The sequence below is a fragment of the Bubalus bubalis genome, chromosome 5, assembly GCF_019923935.1.
Source record: "Bubalus bubalis isolate 160015118507 breed Murrah chromosome 5, NDDB_SH_1, whole genome shotgun sequence".
Lineage (NCBI taxonomy): Eukaryota > Metazoa > Chordata > Mammalia > Artiodactyla > Bovidae > Bubalus > Bubalus bubalis.
The window spans coordinates 34,434,187-34,455,100 of NC_059161.1; the positions used below are offsets into that span (position 1 = coordinate 34,434,187).

The window sequence follows — 20,914 nt, forward strand, 5'->3', positions numbered from 1 at the left end:
TTTGGGTGTTTATCAAGCCTTTTTTCAAAATGCAGTTTTTTCTACCTAGAATTATATCACATGTAACAGAATGCCATTTTTCGGAAAACTATCCCTGCCCCTCCCCCCCGCAACTAGCAATGAGTAAATATTCCTTTCTGTTTCTAATGTCTGTGACTACCATGATGTTCTCTTGTATAGATACAACATGATTTACTTATTAAACATCCAACATTTGCACATTTTCCTTGTTGTAATAAATACGGTGATCCTGTGAAGAATACCTTCACACATATAGTTTTTTTTGGCATTTAGTGTTATTTCCTTAGAATAGATTCCCAGAAGTAAGATTACTGGGTCAAAAGATGCAGACGTTTTTTATGGCTTTTAATACATACCGTAAAATTGCTTTTCAAAAGGGTTACATTAATTTTCAACGCCACCGGCACTTTTAAGAATATGCTTCACCACACAAATCGTCAACACAGGTGCTATTAAGAATGCTAATCGATAAAATGTTATGCCCTCGTTGTTAAAATTTTGCATTTTTTGACCCTCATAAAATGAAAGTTTGTTGAAGAATTAGTCTCTAAAGCAAAACTTTTTTTGGGGGAACATTTTTATTTCCGGGAAACAAGAAATTTTCACTTGAGAAAACAAGAAAAAGAACACATGTCGTTACAACTGGAGCAAAATTCACTCTGACAGTCAACTTGGTGCCAAAATACTCAAATGAGGACCCTGCGCTGCTCCTGCTAGTTGTCACCTACGGGTAGAAAAGGACAAAATAAAATGTAGAGGATTGAAAGGTTCTCACTGCAAACTGTACAAGAGCCACACAGAGTGGTTGGAGCTCTGCTTTTCATTCAACTTTTCTTTCTTTTTTTTTTTTTTTAAACTTGGAGCTTTCAGCCCTCTCCTTTGTTTCCGGTACTACCTGCCCACGTGCACAATTCCTGAATTTTTCTGCGACGGGGCATTTTCATCTTTGCCATTTCCTCTGGCTTTAGGCTTCTCTGTGCAGTGTGTGTTGGTTTTCTAGGTGGATGGATTTGCAGAGAAGCTGCAGCGGTGTGTCTGTCCCTCCCTTCTCCCTCCCAGGATGGCCCGTAAACCGCTTCTGGGTTCTCTCTCCGCGACTGAAACCTCGCTGGTCTCCTCGTCTTGCACCAGGCGTGAGTGCGGTGGACGCTGGAATATTCGCTCGGGAAAGCCACGAATGTGAGCCCAGGATGGAAGCAAACTTGGCTCGCCTCGCCCTCCGAGCAGGCTCGCCGAGGATCAACGTTTCTCTAAGATTTTGCTCGGCAGCCTCATCCTGGGACAGGCATCTATGAGTCATCGGCTCTGCGGGTCACATGGCCAACGTGACCAAAATAAAGTTTAAGTATTTTAAGCCGCTAGAAAAGGGGACAACGGAGCGCACCGGGGGCGGGCGACGGCGGTCACAGGCTGGCCGGGCACCCGCGCGAGGGGCCGCGGCGGCGCGGGCCGAGGGGGCGGGTCGTCGGGGGGGAGGGGAAGGGGCGGGGCCTGGCGGAGACGCGCCCCACCCCCCACGGCCCGCAGCGACGCCCGGACTCCCGGGCCGGCGGGCCGGCCGGCTCCCGAGCGCTGCGACCGGCGGAAGCCAGCCCCGAGCCCCCACGGCTCCCGCTGCCCCCCGGAAGCGGGAGGCTGAGGGATCCCGGAGATCCCGCTGCATTCTCCACTGCCACCGGTACCCCACGCGCCGGCAGCGGCTTCCCCGGGAACGTCCTTCAGCCCCGGGAGCACGCGGGAAAAGCCCCAGCGCACCAATGAGCGAGCGCCTTCCTCATGACGGTCACGCTCGGGGGCGGGGCTTCCCTTCGCCGGTCCCGAGTTCCGGGAACCCCCTTTGATTGGTCTGGACGGCCTGGGAAACACTGTAGGAAGGCCCAATCAAAATGGCACGTCTCGGCCTCGAGGAAATATTCCGTGTCGGCCCCTTTCTGATTGGGCAGTTGTTTCGGGCTCTGGCCACTGGAAAGCTTTGTTTAGGTCTGGAAGGCGGGCTTTCCTGGGAGTGGGTGGGGAGGGGGCGTTGAGTCTTGACCAATCCTTTCATTCCGTTGGGTGGTGACCAGCCAATGGGCCGGATGGATAGGACGCTCCTCCCGGAGAGTAGTGAGACCCCTGGTGCGGGGCGATTGGTGGTGGGAGCGATGAATGGCAGCCGCACGGCCCAACGGGTGCAGTGCGTGGGCCGCGGGGCGGGGCCAGGGCGGGTGCGCGGCGGCGGCGGGGTGGCTGGGCCGGCGGCGGCGGCGGTACGAGGCGCGCGCTCGGGGTCCCGGTCGCGAGGAGGAGGAGGATGTGGCGCGCGGAGGGGAAATGGCTGCCGAAAACAAGCCGGAAGGTAAGAGCTGGAGCGTGAGGGGCTGGGGGCGGCGCGGCGGGCAGCGGGACCCGGCCCCGCCGGACATCCCGGGCATCGGCGGCGCCGGGCGGGAGCGCGGGGGCGCGGCGGCGGCGGCGGGCGGGCGCCCCGGGCCGGGGAGGGGGCGGCGGATGGGGGGGCGGTGCGCGGCCAGGTCCTGAGGTGACTCGCGGGGCGGCGGAGCGCGGCGCCGCACACCCCCACCCGGGGGCGGGCTGGGGCCGGAGGGGCGGGGGGCCGGCGGGCGGGGGCCGGGCCCAGCGAGGAGGAGGAGCCGCGGAGGGAGGGCCGGCGCCTCCCCCACCCGGACCGGGCATCCCCGCCGCTCCCGGGCCCGGCGCGGCCCCCGCCCCCCGCGCCGGTGGGGGCCGCGGGGCGGAAAGTTTATCCTCCTCAGGCCCCCTCCGGCCTCGCGCCCCGCTGCCCCGGGCCGGTTCCTGTCGGGGCACGGCCGGCGCTCAGCCTCGCCGCCTCTGGCTCTCGGCGGCGGGGCCCGGCGGACTCTGTCCAGCCTCACCCTGGAGCCCCGTGGGCGCCTCCCAGAGCCGGCGGGGTCCCCGCGCTTCTCCCCACCAGGGGGACCCTCTCCTGCTGAGCGTCCCCGGACAGAAGGGCCTCGTGTGACCCCTCCCCCTTTCCTTCCGGGGAGGGGGCCTGCGCAGCACCCCCGCCCCTAGCAGTCGCTCCCATCCCACTCTTGCCCTTGCGCCCCTCGCAGCCAGGAGGGTGGGGTCTCCGATGGTACGGCGAGTGAGGCTCTTCATACTCCCTTGCCCTTTACCTTCTGTGACCCTGATCCTCCTCTGGCAGAGGGGTCCGCCTCATCCTCTCATCTTCTGTGGAATCTTTGGGGCCTCTGCACACCATCTGTTGACCCTTTTGCCAGGACAAGGGGACTCGGGCTCCCCTTGTTCTTCTGCCTCTCCCAGTGGGTCATAGGGGCCTGGGCAGCTCAGAAGTCATTTCTAAATAGGAAAGCAGACACTTCTTACAGAGGAGGCATCCTCTCCGCACACTTTCCTGGGTTGGGGTGAGCTCATTTCCTGAATACCCTTTGAGTTGCCCTCTCTCTCTCTTTTGGGAAGAACTGGACATTCCAGGGCTCCTTTCCCCCTTTCTCTGTCTCCCCTGTCGTGTCCCTCTCCTTGGAGTTCCTCCTCTGGGTGAGGGTTGTTGCCCCATCAGATGTAGGGCAGGGCTTCCATTGTGCCTGGTACTCGAGTGAGAAGGGGTCCCAGCAGCGAGCCTGTGTCTGAGGGAAACGGGTCTGCTCTTGCTTCCAGTTTACTCTTGCTCTTAGGTGGGGGAAGCATTCATCTATTGACACTGCCCCACCCCCCCACCTCCCCCAGGAAGAGGTTCCTGTGCCCTTGGCTTTGGGTGTTCATAATTACTGTCTTCGGTGCACTGAGAACCAGACTTCGTACATCTTTCATTCAAGAGACTTTGAACCTTCCCTGGAAATAAACTTCCCATTTCTTTTTTAAGAGAACTCATATCCTCCTTATGGCTTCTGTTTCCCAGTCAGCCATATTTAGTGAGCCTGTTACCTTGACTTTTTCTAATTTTCTTAAATTGTATTCATGTTGGCTGGGTAAGAAGAAGCCATATGCCTTTCCATCCAGAAAAGGGAGTGGAGACACCCATGTCGCCCACATGCCATTCAGGAAGAGGTTGCTAGTGTGCTCATTGTTGTACTAGAACCTTCCTTGGGTCCTGGTGTTGTCTCTTGTGGGATCCAAACATTTCTTTCGAGCTTAAAGGTTTCAGGGAAGGGGAAATTGAGAGGCTTTCTATTTTTTTGTGGCTTTGGTTCTCTTTTGGCAAAAGAAAAAGGATACTATGCATTTGTTTATATTTACACACATACAGGCAAATATTTATAGGTGGAATTACATCCATTACATTTATACAGAAGTTGAAAGGGTTAGATGACTATCTCTACATCTTGGGTGTATATGGAGACTTTAATGTGTAAGGACATAGACATGCATCACGGTTGTTGGGAACTCTTCAGCTTAGAGGAATCCAAAGACTCATTGATAAATGGCCACTTCTTGCCGCTCTTTCCTCTGTCATTTGTACTGGACAGAATAAGCAGAATGACATCCTGAATGTTCACCAGGTCCCTGAATAGGCAAAGTGTAGAGGGCTCGCCCCTGCCCGCCGTGACTTAGGCATTCTGAATTTAAGTGATCATCCCTGCTTGATCCTTCACAGGGTGAAAAGTTCTCATCTCTACTTCTTTACTGCGGTGTAGGAGAGAGAGATTTCCTGTGTTTTGGGGCAAAGGATAGGAGCGGGGGAGAAGAATATGTGTTTCTGTGACAGAACTAGGAATGAATAGCCGTAAATATGTCACTGTTTTATTTTGGCCATTTAAATAATTGAGAGAGGTTGTGCATGCTAGGAAAAGGTACCTTTGGGAGGGCCTGTGACACTTTGTGAGAGGGTGGGAGGGATGATCCTCCAGGTTTTCTGTGAGCCGCACAGTTTGTGTATTTGGCTGGTTCCCCTTGGCTCAGGGTCCCTCCCTTCTGTAGCTCCAGTGGTTGCTTCTGCCTCGTTCATCAGCTGAGTCTTACTTTGGGACAGGCTGAGTATGGAACCTCATCACCGCCATCCCCCTGCCCCAGCTCTGTCAGGATTCTGCACTGGGGGTCCTTGAAGAGCTCTTCTAGTGAGGAGCCCTTCCACCTGGGTTACTGAGTCTGGAGGCAGATACCTGGAGGATGGCTCAGCATCAGTCCTTGACTTCACAACCTTGCCCCTCAGTCTGTATTGAGCTCTCCAGTGGGCATCATACTCAACGTCTGAAAGTTGTGCTTTTGACCTCAATTTCCTTTTTTTTTTTTTATTAATTTGGTTTTTAAAAGTTTTTGTGCTATTTCTATTCTGCCTGCCTCTATATTCAGTTGATGGAATTGTGTATTTTTAGGATATAGTATTAAGGACCGTGGGAAAACAGGAGTTGACTACCTGCTGTCTGTGTTGGCGTGTTCCCAGCAGATTCCTCTCCCTTCCAGTGCTGGATCTTCTCCTGCCCTGCCCAGTAACACCGCCTGCCTTTTGGAATTTTCCCTGCCCTCTGGGGTGCTCCATCTGTGGGCAGTAGGAGGAAATTGCTAAAGTTAGAGGAACACGATCGAGGTTAGTGTGCGAAGTTAGGTTCCTTTCTGTGAGTTAAATGCGCTGGTGCTTTCTGTGTGACCTGTCCTCACAGATTATCAGAGCTCAGTTTCTCTGTCTTCCCCTTCCAGTGCACCGCCAGGCTAGACGGGTTCTGTCCTCTTATGGACTTCTCTTATGTCTTTCTGTTAGAGCATCCCTCGCCCCTCCCCTGCACCCCTTACGCCTCTGCCCAGCTTTCTGGACAAAGGTGGGTGACCCATGGGACATCTCTTCCCTTGTCTTTTGGACAATCTGACTTATCCTGCATCTGGGAAATGTTGAGTTTCTCCATCTCCATGTTCAATGGCTTCAGAAGGTTGACATGTGCGCAGCAACCTCTACTCAAGGTCAGAGTGGGTCAGGTTTTTCTTTTCAAACGGGTAGGGTTGCTCTTGCCTCCTCTCTGAGACATCTTTATACATCCTGCTCATCCACATTTTCTGTTTCTTTAGTTTTTAGGCTTTCCTCTTAAAATAACCTGTTTGTTAGAGGCATGAGGCATTATTTAGTTCTGTTTATGCTGGGTGTGGCCCCTGTACCTGGGGGATTGTATTTCTTCCGGCCTGCTTCTCAGTGCCCATCTTCTGGCTGGATGTTGCCTCCATTCCTCCTTCCTCTGGGCCAGTCTCCTTTTCCTTTCTCCTGAGTTTTGGGGAAGCACGTCTTTGTGTGCAGATGTACGTCTTTCCAATTTCCTCATGGAAAAAACAACAGAAGGTGACTCTCATGCGTCCTCTTCCTTTCACTTCCTGTTTGTGCCTGTTGCCTCCTTTGTGGGACCTTTGCATTTGGCCTTTTGGACAGAAGTTGTCTTTACATCCATGTTCCCATCATTGAGTGTGTTCATCCTAGAGACGTTCACTGAGCTTGTATTTCATGCAGGAGTGTGTGTCTGTGTGTGTGTCTGTCTCTGTGTGTGTGTTTGTGTGTGTCTGTGTTGGGGGGGGTGAGGGTTTATGTGACTATTTGAGACCATAGGGGTTTCCTTTACCTTTTAGTGAGCGTGACATTTCAGTTTGTCTTACACTTGTCTATTTATATATTCGTGCAGGGAATTCTCTTGTGAACTTTAATTTTTTAGATTGTAATCTTACAAAGACATACTCGAGCAGTGTACTATCCCATTGAGCTCTTCCCCACCCCTGCAGGAGTGGGGGTGGTGGAGAGGGTGGAGGGCAGACTGGGAGAAGCACTTAACAGCTTTCCTTCAGACAGTGTGTGGGGTGTATGTGTGTGGGTGTGGGTGTGTGTGTAGAAAAAAGTAGTCAATCTTCGTTCTGTCTCGGTGTAACTTTCAGGTCATTTAGATATATGTTGATGCTTGTGTAGCATTTGAAGAGCAGCATAGTAAGTATTGTAGAGAATATGAGATCATATATGTCCTTTATAGAAAACAGTGATAGAAGAAGAGAGGTAATATTCTCTTAAGGTTAACATTTCATATCATCAGATAGTAAGGAGTGTATGAACTGCTGTCACACTTTCACTACCAGAAAGTGTTGTATCTACATTTTGTGCCTAATTCTAGTGACTGTTCTTAGGCCTGGTATCTGGTATACTTACTACAGTTTTTATTTATTATGTGATTTAATTCTTTACGCTTTTTAAAGGTACTGTTATTTGTACCTTTCCTTTATTTTGGTCAATAGCTTCAGTGTTTTGGGGTGTAGGTTTGGTGTATATAGTGGTGACAGTAATAATAAAGAATTAACCTGAAAGGTACTTCTTCTTTCCCTCCTGTGTTAAATCAGATTTCCCCTCTCCAGTGTCTGTAGAAACCAATTCTGCTAGTATTTCATTCTTAGGAAGAGCTTTTGTGTAAGACTCTTGTAGTATGGGGTCCTTTATCCATGTGAAGATGTGACTGAATATTTTTTGTGGTGGCAGGTGATGTGTGTTTCTTTTGAATTTCCATTATCACAGACCATTTTCTAAAATGTTCTGTATCTTCTAGAATCACTTAACATGACCTTTTTTTTTTTTCTTTTGATGTTCTGGATGACTTAAATCCTACCTCCCTTTTTTTCCCATAAGGTTTCTTTATTGCCCTTCTCATCATTATTTTTAAAAAAATATTTGTAGATCTGCTGTATTTAAGTCTTTCTGTCATTAAAGAGGGATGCCCACAATTCTTTTTGTCCTGTAGTGAGAGGCAGTGCTACTTCTTGGTAGGGAGATAGACTGGGATTTAAGCCACAAGGTAAGGGGTGATGGTTGTATCTGTGACTGGACAGCATCCTTGGTGAAACACTGTGTCCTTCCAGTGCCTGGGCCTCCCCATGTGGGATTTTGGAAATTTTTCTTTTTGCTACATTTAGCCAACTTCCTTCAGTTTCTTTGGCTTGATAATGATACATTTCTTTGGGTAGAGCCAGCAAGTCTAGACTTCATCTGGGGCCTTCATCCAGGAGGTGGTGTGGGATCTTGAAATGTCACTCTGCCTTTTACGGTACTGTTTCTGTGGTCTTTGGTGTCTCTCAGGGTGAGGGTAAGGAGTGTCCTGGCTCCACTTCTCTGTCCATAGAACTTGAGTTAGAGTGCATGGTCACTCATGCCCTGTTCTGCATTACAGCATGTGATGGCTCTGTCTTGTCTTTTTGTTTATTTTCAGAATATCTAATCAAGTTCAGGATTTAGTTGATCAGATGTCATCAGATCTCTATTTTGTGCCATCCATGGATGTCGTGGCCATCAGTCCTGTGATTAACATGTATTGCTGTTCTGTCATTAGAAAGGGAAACTTGTAGACATGTGGATGGTCTTCCATCCCATAATATTTGTCATGTGTTTGTAAGGAAAGTGTTTCTCTGTATATATTGACATTAGACAGCAATCCTCGATTTTTTTATGTGATGGGACAAAGTAAAGGGTGTTTTTTCCCTCTCCCCTATCAGTATGCTGGCTGTGTATTTCTAAGGTTCTGTTGCATCTTTCTGCTTTGAACGGCATTGCTTGTAGAAGGTCATGGGCCTCCTTGTGTAAAGATTGGTAATGCTTCCTGAGCATTTTTTAGTTCATTACCTTGGACTAAAAAAGAAATATTATGTACCCCGCTGCAAAGAGAGGCCAAGTGTCAGCCACATTACTCCCCCCCCTTTTATTTTTTTTATTAAAGAGGGTTCATTTAGTTTCAGCCAATTGACATCTTGTAAGATGTATTTTTGAAATGGTTCTTGTGTGTTTACCCCAGTGTTCTGCTCACTCTTGATGGAATTGCATGTTCTGTCATACATGAGTCCCTTGCTTATTTGGAAAAGTGCAGTCACATTTTATTTACTCCTAAGATTTAGCAAGGCCCTTCGACAGGTAACCAACACATGCCTTTCTGAGACTGTTAGCAGAGGGTGGCTGCGAGGAGGAAGATATGCTGGGTTGGGGCTGATTCCCTGCTCAGTTCTCTGCCGTGTGGTTTTGTAGTTACAAGTGCACATAGTGATGTGCCTTGAAATAAAATGTTCAAGGCTGAGTTCAGAACAGTTTCAAACATGCTGTCACCTGGACGCTAATTAAGTGGCATTAATCTCACCCCCGATCTCACTTCTTGATATCATCCAAATACCCCCTTTCCCTTTCTCTCCCACTGAAATCTAAAACCAGCAGTCATAACGAATCCCTGAAAAGGAAGCCACAAAGGCTAGCTCTGACCCCCTTCCCTCTGGCTCAGCTGCTGGCTTTGGGCACCTTGTCAGTTGCTTCTTTTTGCATAGACAGGCTCTGTTGGGGTGAGCAGGTGATGTGGAGCGTTCAGTCATTTAACAGACCAGGCCTGTCTCTCCAGTCTTTCCTTATCAGTTACCACAAGGTAAGATCATGTATTGAGTCACTTAAAAACACTTGCTAAGTGGATGATCCTTCTTCCTTTATTTCTGCCTAGCCGTTAGAATGAATACTGGAGTTAGTCTTCTCATGGGACTAGTGAATCGCTGGTCCCTGCTTTTGTGTCTAACATCTGTGAGAAAAGGGGGCGCTGACTCCCCAAAACTGGAGTCTGACCCTTCAGGACTCGGACCTTCTCTCTGGAGCCTGCATGTTACTGCGGTGGTGATTTATACTTCCAGCTAAATCTAGTATCTGTACCAAGTGGTAAACCAGTTATTTAAGTTTACATTTAGCAGTATGTGTCTGTGTTACATTAGAATGGTATGCAGCTACAGCCAAAGACACTCCTGCAACTAGAAAACAAAAAATGAAAAGAAAGAAAGTCCTTTTCTCTAGTTTTGAAAGCCAGGTTCTGTGTGTTTTTTTTTTTTGCCTTCATCAGGGTTGATTTAGATGGTCAGAAAGCATTTCTGAGGGTACAGCAGTACAATCAAGAATTAGTCTTTTTAAGACTTAAGATTTGGCTTTTAATGCTTATCTGAAAAGTTCTTCTTGAGGATGTATGTGCCCCACTGGTTTTCTGGGGCACATGGATATCAAACCATTTGGAAGCAATAAAAAGAAATTGTTATAAAGTGGGAAATTATCAAAGAGAAAAAATGTGATAGTGAAGAAATTATCCATTGTATTTAAAAAAAAATAATCTTAAAATGATGACTGTAAGTATAAATTCAGGTATCCTAAGGAAAAAATGGATTGTTGGTATGATTGCCGTGTTGAAATCTGCAAATATACTTATTGTATGAGAAAAACTCCCTGAAATGGGGATGCTTAGAAGATAAAGTTGATTGGATTGGTGATTTTAAATTGTTAAGTGTTTTTTCTCTTTTAAAAAGTAATTGAAATAAAATAACCCCTTAGTGAAGAGAATGTAAACTTTAATGGAAGTTCAGGAGAATTAAACATTTAAAAAGTGAAGATTGAAGATAAAGATTTTTTATTGTGAATCCACAAGGGGGTAGTGATGCTCTATCAAAGATATTTGTGGTAAAAATGTGAGATGATCTCTTTTAACACTTTGGATTTACAGATAAAACCAGTAGGCTTGCATTCTAACTTAATAAGATTTTCTTTTCAAAATGTTTATTGGCAAAATTGTTTACTGCTTAAATTTTAAAAAAGTCCATTTTGGGTGAGTGGCTATTTTAAGCCACATGAATGGTAAAGAAGAGAGAATGTCCTTCTAGTTCTGTGCTCTGGAGAGGTTACTGAGGCTCTGAGGGTTACTTATTTTCTAAGAATGTAATAATCTTAAATTTCCTAGGAAACATTAGGACTCTAGGAATCACTTACTTAAGTGTCCTGAATAAAAGGATCTTAGTAAATTATGTTTAAACTTTATAGAGGTTTGTATTGCTAGTTGTATTTTAAATTCTGTCAGGAGATGAAAAATGTAGACAGTCTGCACACTAGCTGTTCTTAATAGTTCTAAGTAAATCCAATTTTTATAATCTCTTTTTTATTAGTTTATATTCCATCATTAGATAAAAGCATTCCTCTCCCCCTGTCCCCCGACATAAAAATTCCAGTATCTTGCCTGAGATCACTGAGTCCCTCCCTGTTATATTCAGAATTGCTCAAAATTAGGCATGGTTTGACAATGCCAGGTAGTTTTTAGTGAAGAACTAATCTATACGGTGTGCTCTTTTTTGAATGTGATGGTGCACGGTGGGAGGAAGATATAAGATGGGAATGAGACTATGTTCTTATTTAGAGACATAGCTAACCATATTTTTTTTTTTTTAAATAGTGCTTTTAACAATAATATGAAATATTTCCATGGTTTAGAAGTGATGATTGTTTGTAGCATATACACCATGTATTTTTCATGTTTGGTCAAGGGAAAAGCTTGTTCGTTTGGCTTTCTCTCTCTTTCTCCCTGTCCCTTCCCCCCGCCTCCCCGCCTCCCCGCCTCCCCGCCTCCCGGCCTCCCCTCTTCTTTCCCTTTCCTTATCTTGGGCAAGGGCTTTTTCTCTCTTGTATGTGTTTCAGTCATCAGTCCTGTCTGACTCTTTGTGACCCCATGGGCTGTAGCCCACTAGGCTTCTCTGTCCATGGAATTTTCCAGGCAAGAATACTGGAGCTGGTTGTCATTTCCTTCTTCAGGGGATCTTTCTGACCCAGGGACTGAACCCGCGTCTTTTGCATTGGCAGGCGAATTCTTTACCACTGAGCCACCTGGGAAGTCCTTTTCTATCTTGTACCCTTTAGTAAATGACTAGTGATTTAACATCCCCAAAGACGCACTGTTTCTTTGTAGACTACCCGAAGCTCTGCTGGAAGCTGAACTATGACGTCAGCGTTTTCATTCATGAATTCGGTTCTTCCAAATCTCTTGTTCTGTGCTCCTGAGCTGACTTCTGGCACATACACAAATCAGTTCACCATCAGTCAGCCGATAAGTCAGCGATAAAAGGTAAAACAAAAGATGCTGGAGTTGTTTTGATGGAGCCATGGTTGCTCATGCTGATTTGCATCAGTGTAGTTTGGACAAGGTTTCTGGCGAAACAGATTGAAACCTAAAAACAGTCAGTTTAATTATCTCATGATTCTGTGGATTGAGTTGTGTTGTGAACATATTGACACTACATTTTTGTTCTCCCATGAAGTTCAGGGTGCTGTGCTGTAGCTCCTTTGTTATGAAGTAGCATTCCTGTTGTAATTTGACTGAATTGGAGGATTGTGCTTTATTTCAGAGAGGCCTGCAGATTAAATTACGTTCTACACAGATTACTTTTGGAATGCATTTGGGTTTTTTTTTTGGGGGGGGGGTGGTGTTCCATTGCTCTGGAAATATTTTAAATAACTGTTTGATGCCTAGAGTTTCACTGTGTTGTGACCATAGTTATGTAACTGGCATGGCGTCCTTGTGTTGGAGTTGGGTTTCCTTTTCCTCGATCCCTCACTCCTGTAGCTGTCGACGCCAGCTTCTCCTCCAGGGAGGTCGCTGCTTGTAATTTAGTGCTGCCTGAGAGCAGTTCTTGAAGAAATCTTGTTTGGAGTTGGCCTCTGCAGGGCCAGGCTGGGGGCTGAGCCTCTAGTGGCTGGCATCTTTCAGGCCTCCTGTAGTTGATGAATGGTGAGCTTGAAAAAAGTTCATTTTCTCTGGTTTCTTGGGGGTTTGTTGACTTTCCAGTTATTTAATTGCCAAGAAACATGTAGAAGTAAAGTGTGTTATATTTAGAAATCATTTTAGCTCAGTTACAATTTATGGTTAGAGATGATTCGAACTGCAACCATTTTGATTGATATCCAGTGTTACTCCTGAGATGACTTCTTAAACCTCCTGACAACTCAGAGATACTGTCTTCTCCCAGCCCTAAATGAAACTAGAGCTTTGTGTTCTTTTCGGATGACCCGAGTTTTCTGATGGGGAACAGAGATTTGTGGTCTGTTGTCTTGCGTTCTCCTTTAAGTAGATGCTCCAAGAAAAAAAACTTGAGAGCAAGTAGACATGAATAAGCATTTGAAGCTGACTCAAAGACGTTTATTATTTTCTCTAAGAACTAAATCATTTTAAAATTATTTAAATACAATTTCCAGGAAGGAATCTGATTGTAAATACTATTGAAGAAAGGAATATTTAATGGTATAGGGTTTCTGTAAACACTGCCTCATTTTCAAAACCATGCTTTCCTGTGGACTGCTGTAGGATTTATGAAAAGTTATGGGTTTGGAGCTCAGATTTCAAAATGTTGGGCAGTCTAGCTGTGGTGTCAGCATTATCATTTTTGTCTTACCCTGAACCAAACAGTGCTAGATGAGTCCTCTGGCCACGGAGGCTTAGGTTTCCTGCGTGGCTTTGAGAACAAGTCCACAGTGGTTCCCAGCTCATCCCTTCTCTTTCTGTAGCCAGAAACACTGGGGAACGGGAGCAGGGACTCCGGCCGGAGGTGTGTGTTTTCTGCTGTCCTGGCTGCCTCTTCTTCAGGCCAGGTGTGAGGAGCCTGTCTCCCTGGCCTCTGCCGCCTTCTCCTCCTCACCCCCTCCTACTTCATTGCTCTCCATTTTGGCTCAGCATCTCCTCTTGGTTTTCTGAGGCTTCAGCTCTCGCATAATGAGTTAGTCGGTCCTAATTTTAAGGGGAGTCACGTGTTGAGTAGAGGGTAGTCCTGGTGACGACCTCTAAAGTTCCTTCCCATTCTGACTTGCAATGATAAGAAAATGAAGCTGGATGTGTGGGATTTCGCTTCATGTCTTGCTATGCTGGTACGCAGCTGTCTTTTCCTGTGTAACTCTATCTTTTCTTTTTGAGGTACTTGCTCCAGGTCAAGAATTAATGTGTTGGCTCAGGCCGTCAGTGTAGGAGGAATTTGAACCGTAGTCGCCCAGGCGCCTTCTTTCTGGTGTACCAAGAGGGCTTAACTCTTTAGGTCTAACATGCTGTGAGTTAAAAATTGTAAAAAGATTGTTCAAGTTGTTAAAAGATGCACAGCACAAAAATGTTCATTCTGCTTAGTTATTCCCTGTGACACATTTCAGGTCTTTATTCTGATATGGATGAGAGTTTATAGTTTTGGAAAAATAGACTTAAATAATACATGAGTACAGATGCAAAAGTGTCTGCTAACCTCAGACATTTTCTGTGTAAGGTAGTATTATTTATATTCATTTAGCTTTATTTCCCGGAGTTGATTAATATAACTGTTACGAAGATGTATTGATTGCTAGACTCTTCCTACTAAGAAACTCAGGTAGACTGGGGAGTTGCGGCGGGGCCACTGTAATTGATCATATTGCATCTTCACTTGGGCACATTCCCTGGGCTGCTCAAGGCCTGGCATCAGGGTTGGGACATTTCTTTCCTGTTTAAAGATACTGAGGGGCAAGTGAAAGTTCCCGGTGTTCTTGGCAACACACTGCCTTATCCTTTCTGTCTCTACCATGTTGAAATGTGCTGGCTGAACCATTTGCTTTGATGAAGCTTCTCATGGAGGTCTCTTCCTCATTTACTTGTATTGATATAGGCTGTTGTGCTTACAAAGAAAGCCATAACCAGTGGAAGGTAGGGAGTGGGTACTCAACATTTTTGAAGTACTTGTTTTTCATCCTAGGGGTCCTCCAGAAATTGATCATGGATTACTTGACCAAATTCAAGGCCCAGAGATTTATTCCAGGCCTCTGGGAGGTGAGGCCCATCAGTCTTTCTCTACTGAATCTGATTATTCTCCAAATGACCCATTGCTGCCTGGCTGTCTTCTGATGCAAATCTGGTGATAGTGGCAACCTTTCTAACCGAGCTGAGTCTCCTTGACAGCTGTTATCTGTCCTCTCCAGGTATTTTTAGTCTCCGGCCTCTGTGGCCACGTCTAGAGGATCTGAGGATGAATTTAGCTGCTCTGGGGCTGCTCCAAGTGGTTGCGGGTGTTCTCTGCTCCCTCCTCTCCAGCCTCCCGCAGCACCACCTCTCTGGAGGCTCAGTGCCCTTGTCGCTCGATGACCGAGCAGAGACAGAAATCATTTGTTTAATAAGAATGAAAAAGTCAGGATTTTTCAGGATGCTTTTCAAGATAAACAGTGGGGAGCAGGGATGGTGCACAGCAGTAGCATGAGTGGACTTCATGCCACTGAATTGTACATTCAAAAAGGGCTAAAGTGGTTAGTTTTACATTATGTATGTTTTTTTATGATTAAAACCACCCTCCAAATGGATATAAAACCCAGTGAGAAAAGTATCTATAAGCAGCTGAGAGTAACTATGTGGCAGTATTTTCATTATTCTAAGTTGGCAGGTGGTGCCTTAAATGGAGGTTCAGAATCCACCTCATGCCACGTGTGTGTGTAGACACACACACACACACACACACACACACACACACACACACGCACACACCCCCCCCCACAGTGAACGCACAGTGGTCATCAGCTCTGTGGTTCATTTGTTCAGAAGAGGGTGGGCGCTGGACGCTGGTGTCACAGGGGAAGCAGTTGGAGCAGTTTCCCGCAGGGATCATGGGCGCTTGTCCTAGGTGCAGTGAAGGCTGCTTTTGTGTAAGGAGAGTGGAGCCACCTCAGCCTCGCGGGAAGGAGACCAGAGGGAGCCGTGAGTCTGCAGTGGACTCGAGCCTGGGGCTGAGCCTGGCCCTGCCGGCTCCCCTCTGTGCTGGTCCTTCTGCCTCTCCTCGCTGACATGATGCCTCGCTCATACCTTCCATGCCGTGTGGCTTCCCGGGGCTCTCTGTCCTCTGACTCCAGTCTCTGTGGCGTGTGTTTAAAGGGCTCAGGACGGAGGGTCGGACTGACTTCTCTGAGTTGGTGGTTTTGTTTTCAGAGGCTGGGGATTCTCCCTGGTCTGGTCCACGCTGAAGGAGGGTGGGCTCGGATCTGCTGGTCGTCTGATCACTTTGAGGGGCTCACGGCCAAGGACTGTGGGAGGAGGGGACCATAGCATGGGGTCCTGATGCCTTAACCTCTCTCTGTCAAACCGTGTAAAAGGAAGAATACTGACCCCAAAATGGATTTCCTGCATTCACTTGCTATAGTGAGTAAACTTTAAAAAAAAATTCCTTTCTAAAAATCATTTATTTATCTGGCTGGGTCGGATCTTAGTTGCAGCATACAGGATCTTCCTTCTGTCCTGTGGAATCTTTTATTTTTGCTGTGATGCACGGCTTAGTTACCTTGTGGCATGTGGGATCCTAATTCCTCAACCAGGGATTGAACCTGTGTCCCCTGCATTGCAAGGTGGATTCTTTTTCTTTTTTTAATTGGGGTGGAAAATTGCTTCACAATTTTGTGTTGGTTTCTGCTGTACAGCAACACGAATCAGTCGTAATTATATACATATATGCGTATAGATATATGCCGTTTCCCTCCTGAGCCTCCCTTCCGCTCTCCATCCCACTCTTCTAGGTCATCACAGAGCACCAGGCTGGGCTCCCTGCAGCTTCCCACTAACTATTTTACATATGATAGTGTATATATGCAAGGCAGATTCTTAACCGCCAGATACCAGGGAGTAAACTTTTTACTGAGAAAATGTTCACTGTGGCTCCAGCCACGAGGCCCAGCATCCTCAGCCTGCCTGGGCGTGTGTATGGGTAAATCAGGGGTGACGATGCAGGCAATGCACGCGGGAGCCTCGTGGTCCGGCAGCCTCTGCCCTGTGGTTCTCAGAGAGAACTAGCAGTTGGCGGGGGGTGTGTGCCTGTGTCTTTTGAGGTGTCCCCCGGTTCACATACTTGGGTGGGCTTCCTTGCCTTTCCCCTTGTCGTGGACCACGAAATCTGGGAGGCTGGAGATGTTGCCTCTGAAGAGGGCGGAGGTCTGGAGGAGGAAACAGGGAGCAGCCTATGTCTTAAGGACGTATGGCCACTGAATGCACACTTGTTTGCTTTTCCTTCTCATCCTTCCTGCATCTACTCTCAGATTTTTCTTGATTTCTCATGGGAGAAGAGGAAAGAAAAGGAGAGCAAACAGGTGGAAGGCTGAGAGAGCAGGTTTGGAGGTCTGTGTAAGAGGCTAGTAGCCAGCACACCATTGAGGTCCGTGAGCTGCTCAGTGACTGATGCTTCATAGTGATGACCTTGAGTGTATTCACAAAAGCAACACCACGTATGCTCTGCTTAACAAACGAGGCAAGTATATAATGTTTAAAAGAAACATTGTCATCAGGTGGTTTTAGTAGTCAAAGGGATTTGACACTTTTTTCACTATAACAGTTTTGGGTGGGAGGTGGGAAGAAGGTTCAAGAGGAAGATGACATCAACCTATGGCTGATTCATGTTGATGTATGGCAGAAACCATCACAATATTGTAAAGTAATTATCCTCCAATTAAAAATAAATAACTTTTAAAAATGTACAAGGATAGCTTTACTGATGTATAATTCTTTTACCATAAAATTCACCCTTTTAAAACATACCATTAAGTGGTTTTTGGCGTGTTTAAACACAGCTGTGTAACTGTCATCACTGTCTGATTCCAGAACATCTTCATCACTCCTGAAAGAAACCTCTGCCCGTTAGCAGCCTCTCTGCTTTCCTCCCTCCCCTCTGCTCCAGGCAATTAATAGTCCACTCTCTCTTCCTGGACTTGGCTGTTCTGGACATTTCATACAAATGGAATCCTACACTACGTGGCCTTTGGTGACTGTCTTCTTTCCCTTAGCATAATGTTTTCATCCACATTATCAGTTCAGTTCAGTTCAGTCGCTCAGCCGTGTCTGACTCTTTGCGACCCCATAAATCGCAGCACGCCAGGCCTCCCTGTCCATCACCAACTCCCGGAGTTCACTCAAACTCATGTCCGTCGAGTTGGTGATGCCATCCAGCCATCTCATCCTCTGTCGTTCCCTTCTCCTCCTGCCCCCAGTCCCTCCCAGCATCAGGGTCTTTTCCAGTGAGTCAGCTCTTCGCATGAGGTGGCCACAGTATTGGAGTTTCAGCTTTAGCATCAGTCCTTCCAATGAACACCCAGGACTGATCTCCTTTAGGATGGACTGGTTGGATCTCCTTGCAGTCCAAGGGACTCTCAAGAGTCTTCTCCAACACCACAGTTCAAAAGCATCAATTCTTCCATGCTCAGCTTTCTTCACAGTCCAACTCTCACATCCGTACATGACCACTGGAAAAACCATAGCCTTGACTAGACGGACCTTTGTTGTCAAAGTGATGTCTCTGCTTTTCAATATGCTATCTAGGTTGCTTATAACTTTCCTTCCAAGGAGTAAGCGTCTTTTAATTTCATGGCTGCAATCACCATCTGCAGTGATTTTGGAGCCCCCAAAAATAAAGTCTGATACTGTTTCCACTGTTCCCCCCTCTATTTCCCATGAAGTGATGGGACCAGATGTCATGATCTTAGTTTTCTCAATGTTGAGCTTTAAGCCAACTTTTTCACTCTCCTCTTTCACTTTCATCAAGAGGCTTTTGAGTTCCTCTTCACTTTCTGCCATAAGGGTGGTGTCATCTGCATATCTGAGGTTATTGATATTTCTCCTGGCAATCTTGATTCCAGCTTGTGCTTCTTCCAGCCCAGCATTATAGTTTATATCAAAACTTCATTCCTTTTATGGTGGCATAGTACTCTATTGTATAGACACATTGCATTTTATTTATCTGTTAACCAGTTGATGGACACTTATTTCCCCTTTTTAGCTCCTATGAATAATGCTGCTGTGAACGTTTGTGTACATGCTTTTGTGTGGACAGTGTTTTCGGTTCTCTTGTACAGCTAGGAGTAGAATCGCTAGGTCATATGGTAACTCTGTGTTTAACTTTCGGAGGACCTGCCAAACTGTTTGCCAAAATGGCTACATCATATTACATTCCTGCTAACAATGTTTGAAAGTTCCAGTTTCTCCACATCCTTGTTGGCACTTGCTGTTGTCTGTCTTTTTGATTGTAGCCATTCTTATGGACACAGCTGAGCAGCTGAACAGCAGCAGCATCTTGGGGATGTGAAGTGGTGTCCTGTAGTTTTCGTTTGCATTTCCTGAAGGCCACTGATGGGGAGCATCTTTGTTTGTGCTCATTGGCCATTTGCATGTCTGCTTTGAAGGATGTCTGTTCAAGGCCGAGGCCCATTTTTGAATGGAGTTAGTTTTTTGCTTTTGAGTTGTAGGCATTTTTTGATATATTTTGGATAACAGTCCCTTATCAGATGTAGGATTTGCAAATATTTTCTCTCATTCTGTGGATTCATTTTCTTGTGGGTTTCCTTTGAAGCACAAAAGTTCTCAATTTTGAGTTCCATTTACCTGCTTTTTGTTGCTTTTGCTTTCATAATTAAACTATTGCTTAGTCCAAGGTTATGAAAATTAACACCCGTGTTTTCTTGTCAGAGTTGAACAATTTTAGCTTTCACATTTAGGTCTCTGGTTCACTTTCAGTTAATTTTTGTATGTTGTGAGATAGATAGGCTTCCAGCTTCATCGTTTTGTGTGAGGATATCCAGTTGTCCTGGAACATTTTTTGAAAAGACCATTCTTTTCTCAATGAAGTATTTAGCACCCTTGTAAGAAACCAGCTGCCCATAAGGGTGTGGGCTTCATTTTGGAGTTTCATTTCTAATCCAGTGACCTATGTCTGTCCTTATGCCAGTACCACGCTGTCTTGATTACTGTAGCTTTGTAGTTAAGTTTTGATATCAGAAAATGTCCCTGAACTGTTCTTTTTAAAGATTGTTTTGACTGTTCTGGGTGCCTTGAATTGTCATGTGAATATTAGGATCAGCTTGTCAATTTCTACGAAAAAGGCAGTTTTTATATTGATAGGGCTTATATATTGAATGTAGGGATCAATTTGGGCAGTTTAAATCCATTTTATGGATCCACCGTTTGAGAACTAGTATTGGCTAACTCGGGATTCCCAGATGGCACACTGTTAAAGAATCCACCTGCTGGTGCAGGAGATGCAGGTTCGATCCCTGGGTTGGGAAGGTCCCTTGGAGTAGGAAGTGGCATCCCACTCCAGTATTCTTGCCTGGAAAATCCGATGAACAGAGGAGCCTGGCAGGCTACAGTCCATGGGGTCACAAAGAGTCAAACATGGCTGAGCTACTGAGCACACACATGTGCACTGGCTAACTCAAGCAGCCAAGCATCTAGCCCTAAAAAAAATGTTTTAATTCATTTACTACAGTAGGCTTTGTTGTTGAAAAACTCTAATTCCCTGTTAGGCTAGAATTGGACTGTTCGGATTCCAAGAGAGCAAATAGTTATTCATGTAGCCTGTGTGTGTAGGCTTTTTGTGCTGTGTGTTTTTACGATGTGAAAGTTTGCTGATGCCTTGCATGTTTAGAAAAGATGTGGTAGTCTGGTTAGCATTCATTCTGATTAATAGAGAATTAGCAGGTTCCATGTATGAACATTTAATTTCAAAGTGTTGGAATATGTTACAATAATATTGTGACCTTAAAATTTATATTATTATTATTGGAGGTGTCAGAAAATATTTTAGGATCTTGTAGTCCTGTGGGGGCTGTGTGACTCTCAGTTACTGTTAAAGTCAAGGCAGTTTATTTACTCAACAAGTAATAATAAAGTGCCAGCCCAGAGAAGGGCAGACATGGTCCCTGTCCTCATGCAGCTGATGGGGAGACCAGTGTTAATTAAGGTGTGTGTTTAGTTGCTCAGTCGTATCTGACTCTCTTACGACCCCATGGACTGTAGCCCGCCAGGCTCCTCAGTCCATAGGATTCTCCAGGCAAGAATACTGGAGTGGGTTGCCATTTCTTTCTCTAGGGGATCTCCCCAACCTAGAGATCGAACCTGCATCTCCTGCATTGGCAGGTGGATTCTTTACCACTGAGACAGTTAACGAAGGTGTCATGTGTAATTATGTAAGGCTGATACACTGCAGGCGTCTTCCTAGTGCTGTGTCTGGTCCATACTATGCTGGTGAGCATAGGGCATCAGAAAGGGATCTGTTCATGTGGGAGCTTCGGAGATCCTTCCTGAGCTGCACCTGAAGGAAACCAGGCATTAAGTGAGAGAAGAATGGGGGAAGCTTTAGGTAATCAGAGGGCTGGCTAGTGAGATAT

At 46.1% G+C, this 20,914-nt stretch overlaps 1 protein-coding gene across 1 annotated transcript in view; it reads left to right on the forward strand.

Moving 5' to 3' along the window:
* The first annotated feature begins 2,207 nt into the window (after positions 1-2,207).
* CAMTA1 (calmodulin binding transcription activator 1) overlaps positions 2,208-20,914 on the forward strand; it is a 987,191-nt gene continuing 968,484 nt past the window's right edge. Inside the window, exon 1 of the mRNA XM_044942956.1 lies at positions 2,208-2,359. Within this exon, the coding sequence (XP_044798891.1) occupies positions 2,315-2,359 (45 nt within the window). The 5' untranslated portion in view covers positions 2,208-2,314. The remainder of the gene's footprint in view (positions 2,360-20,914) is intronic.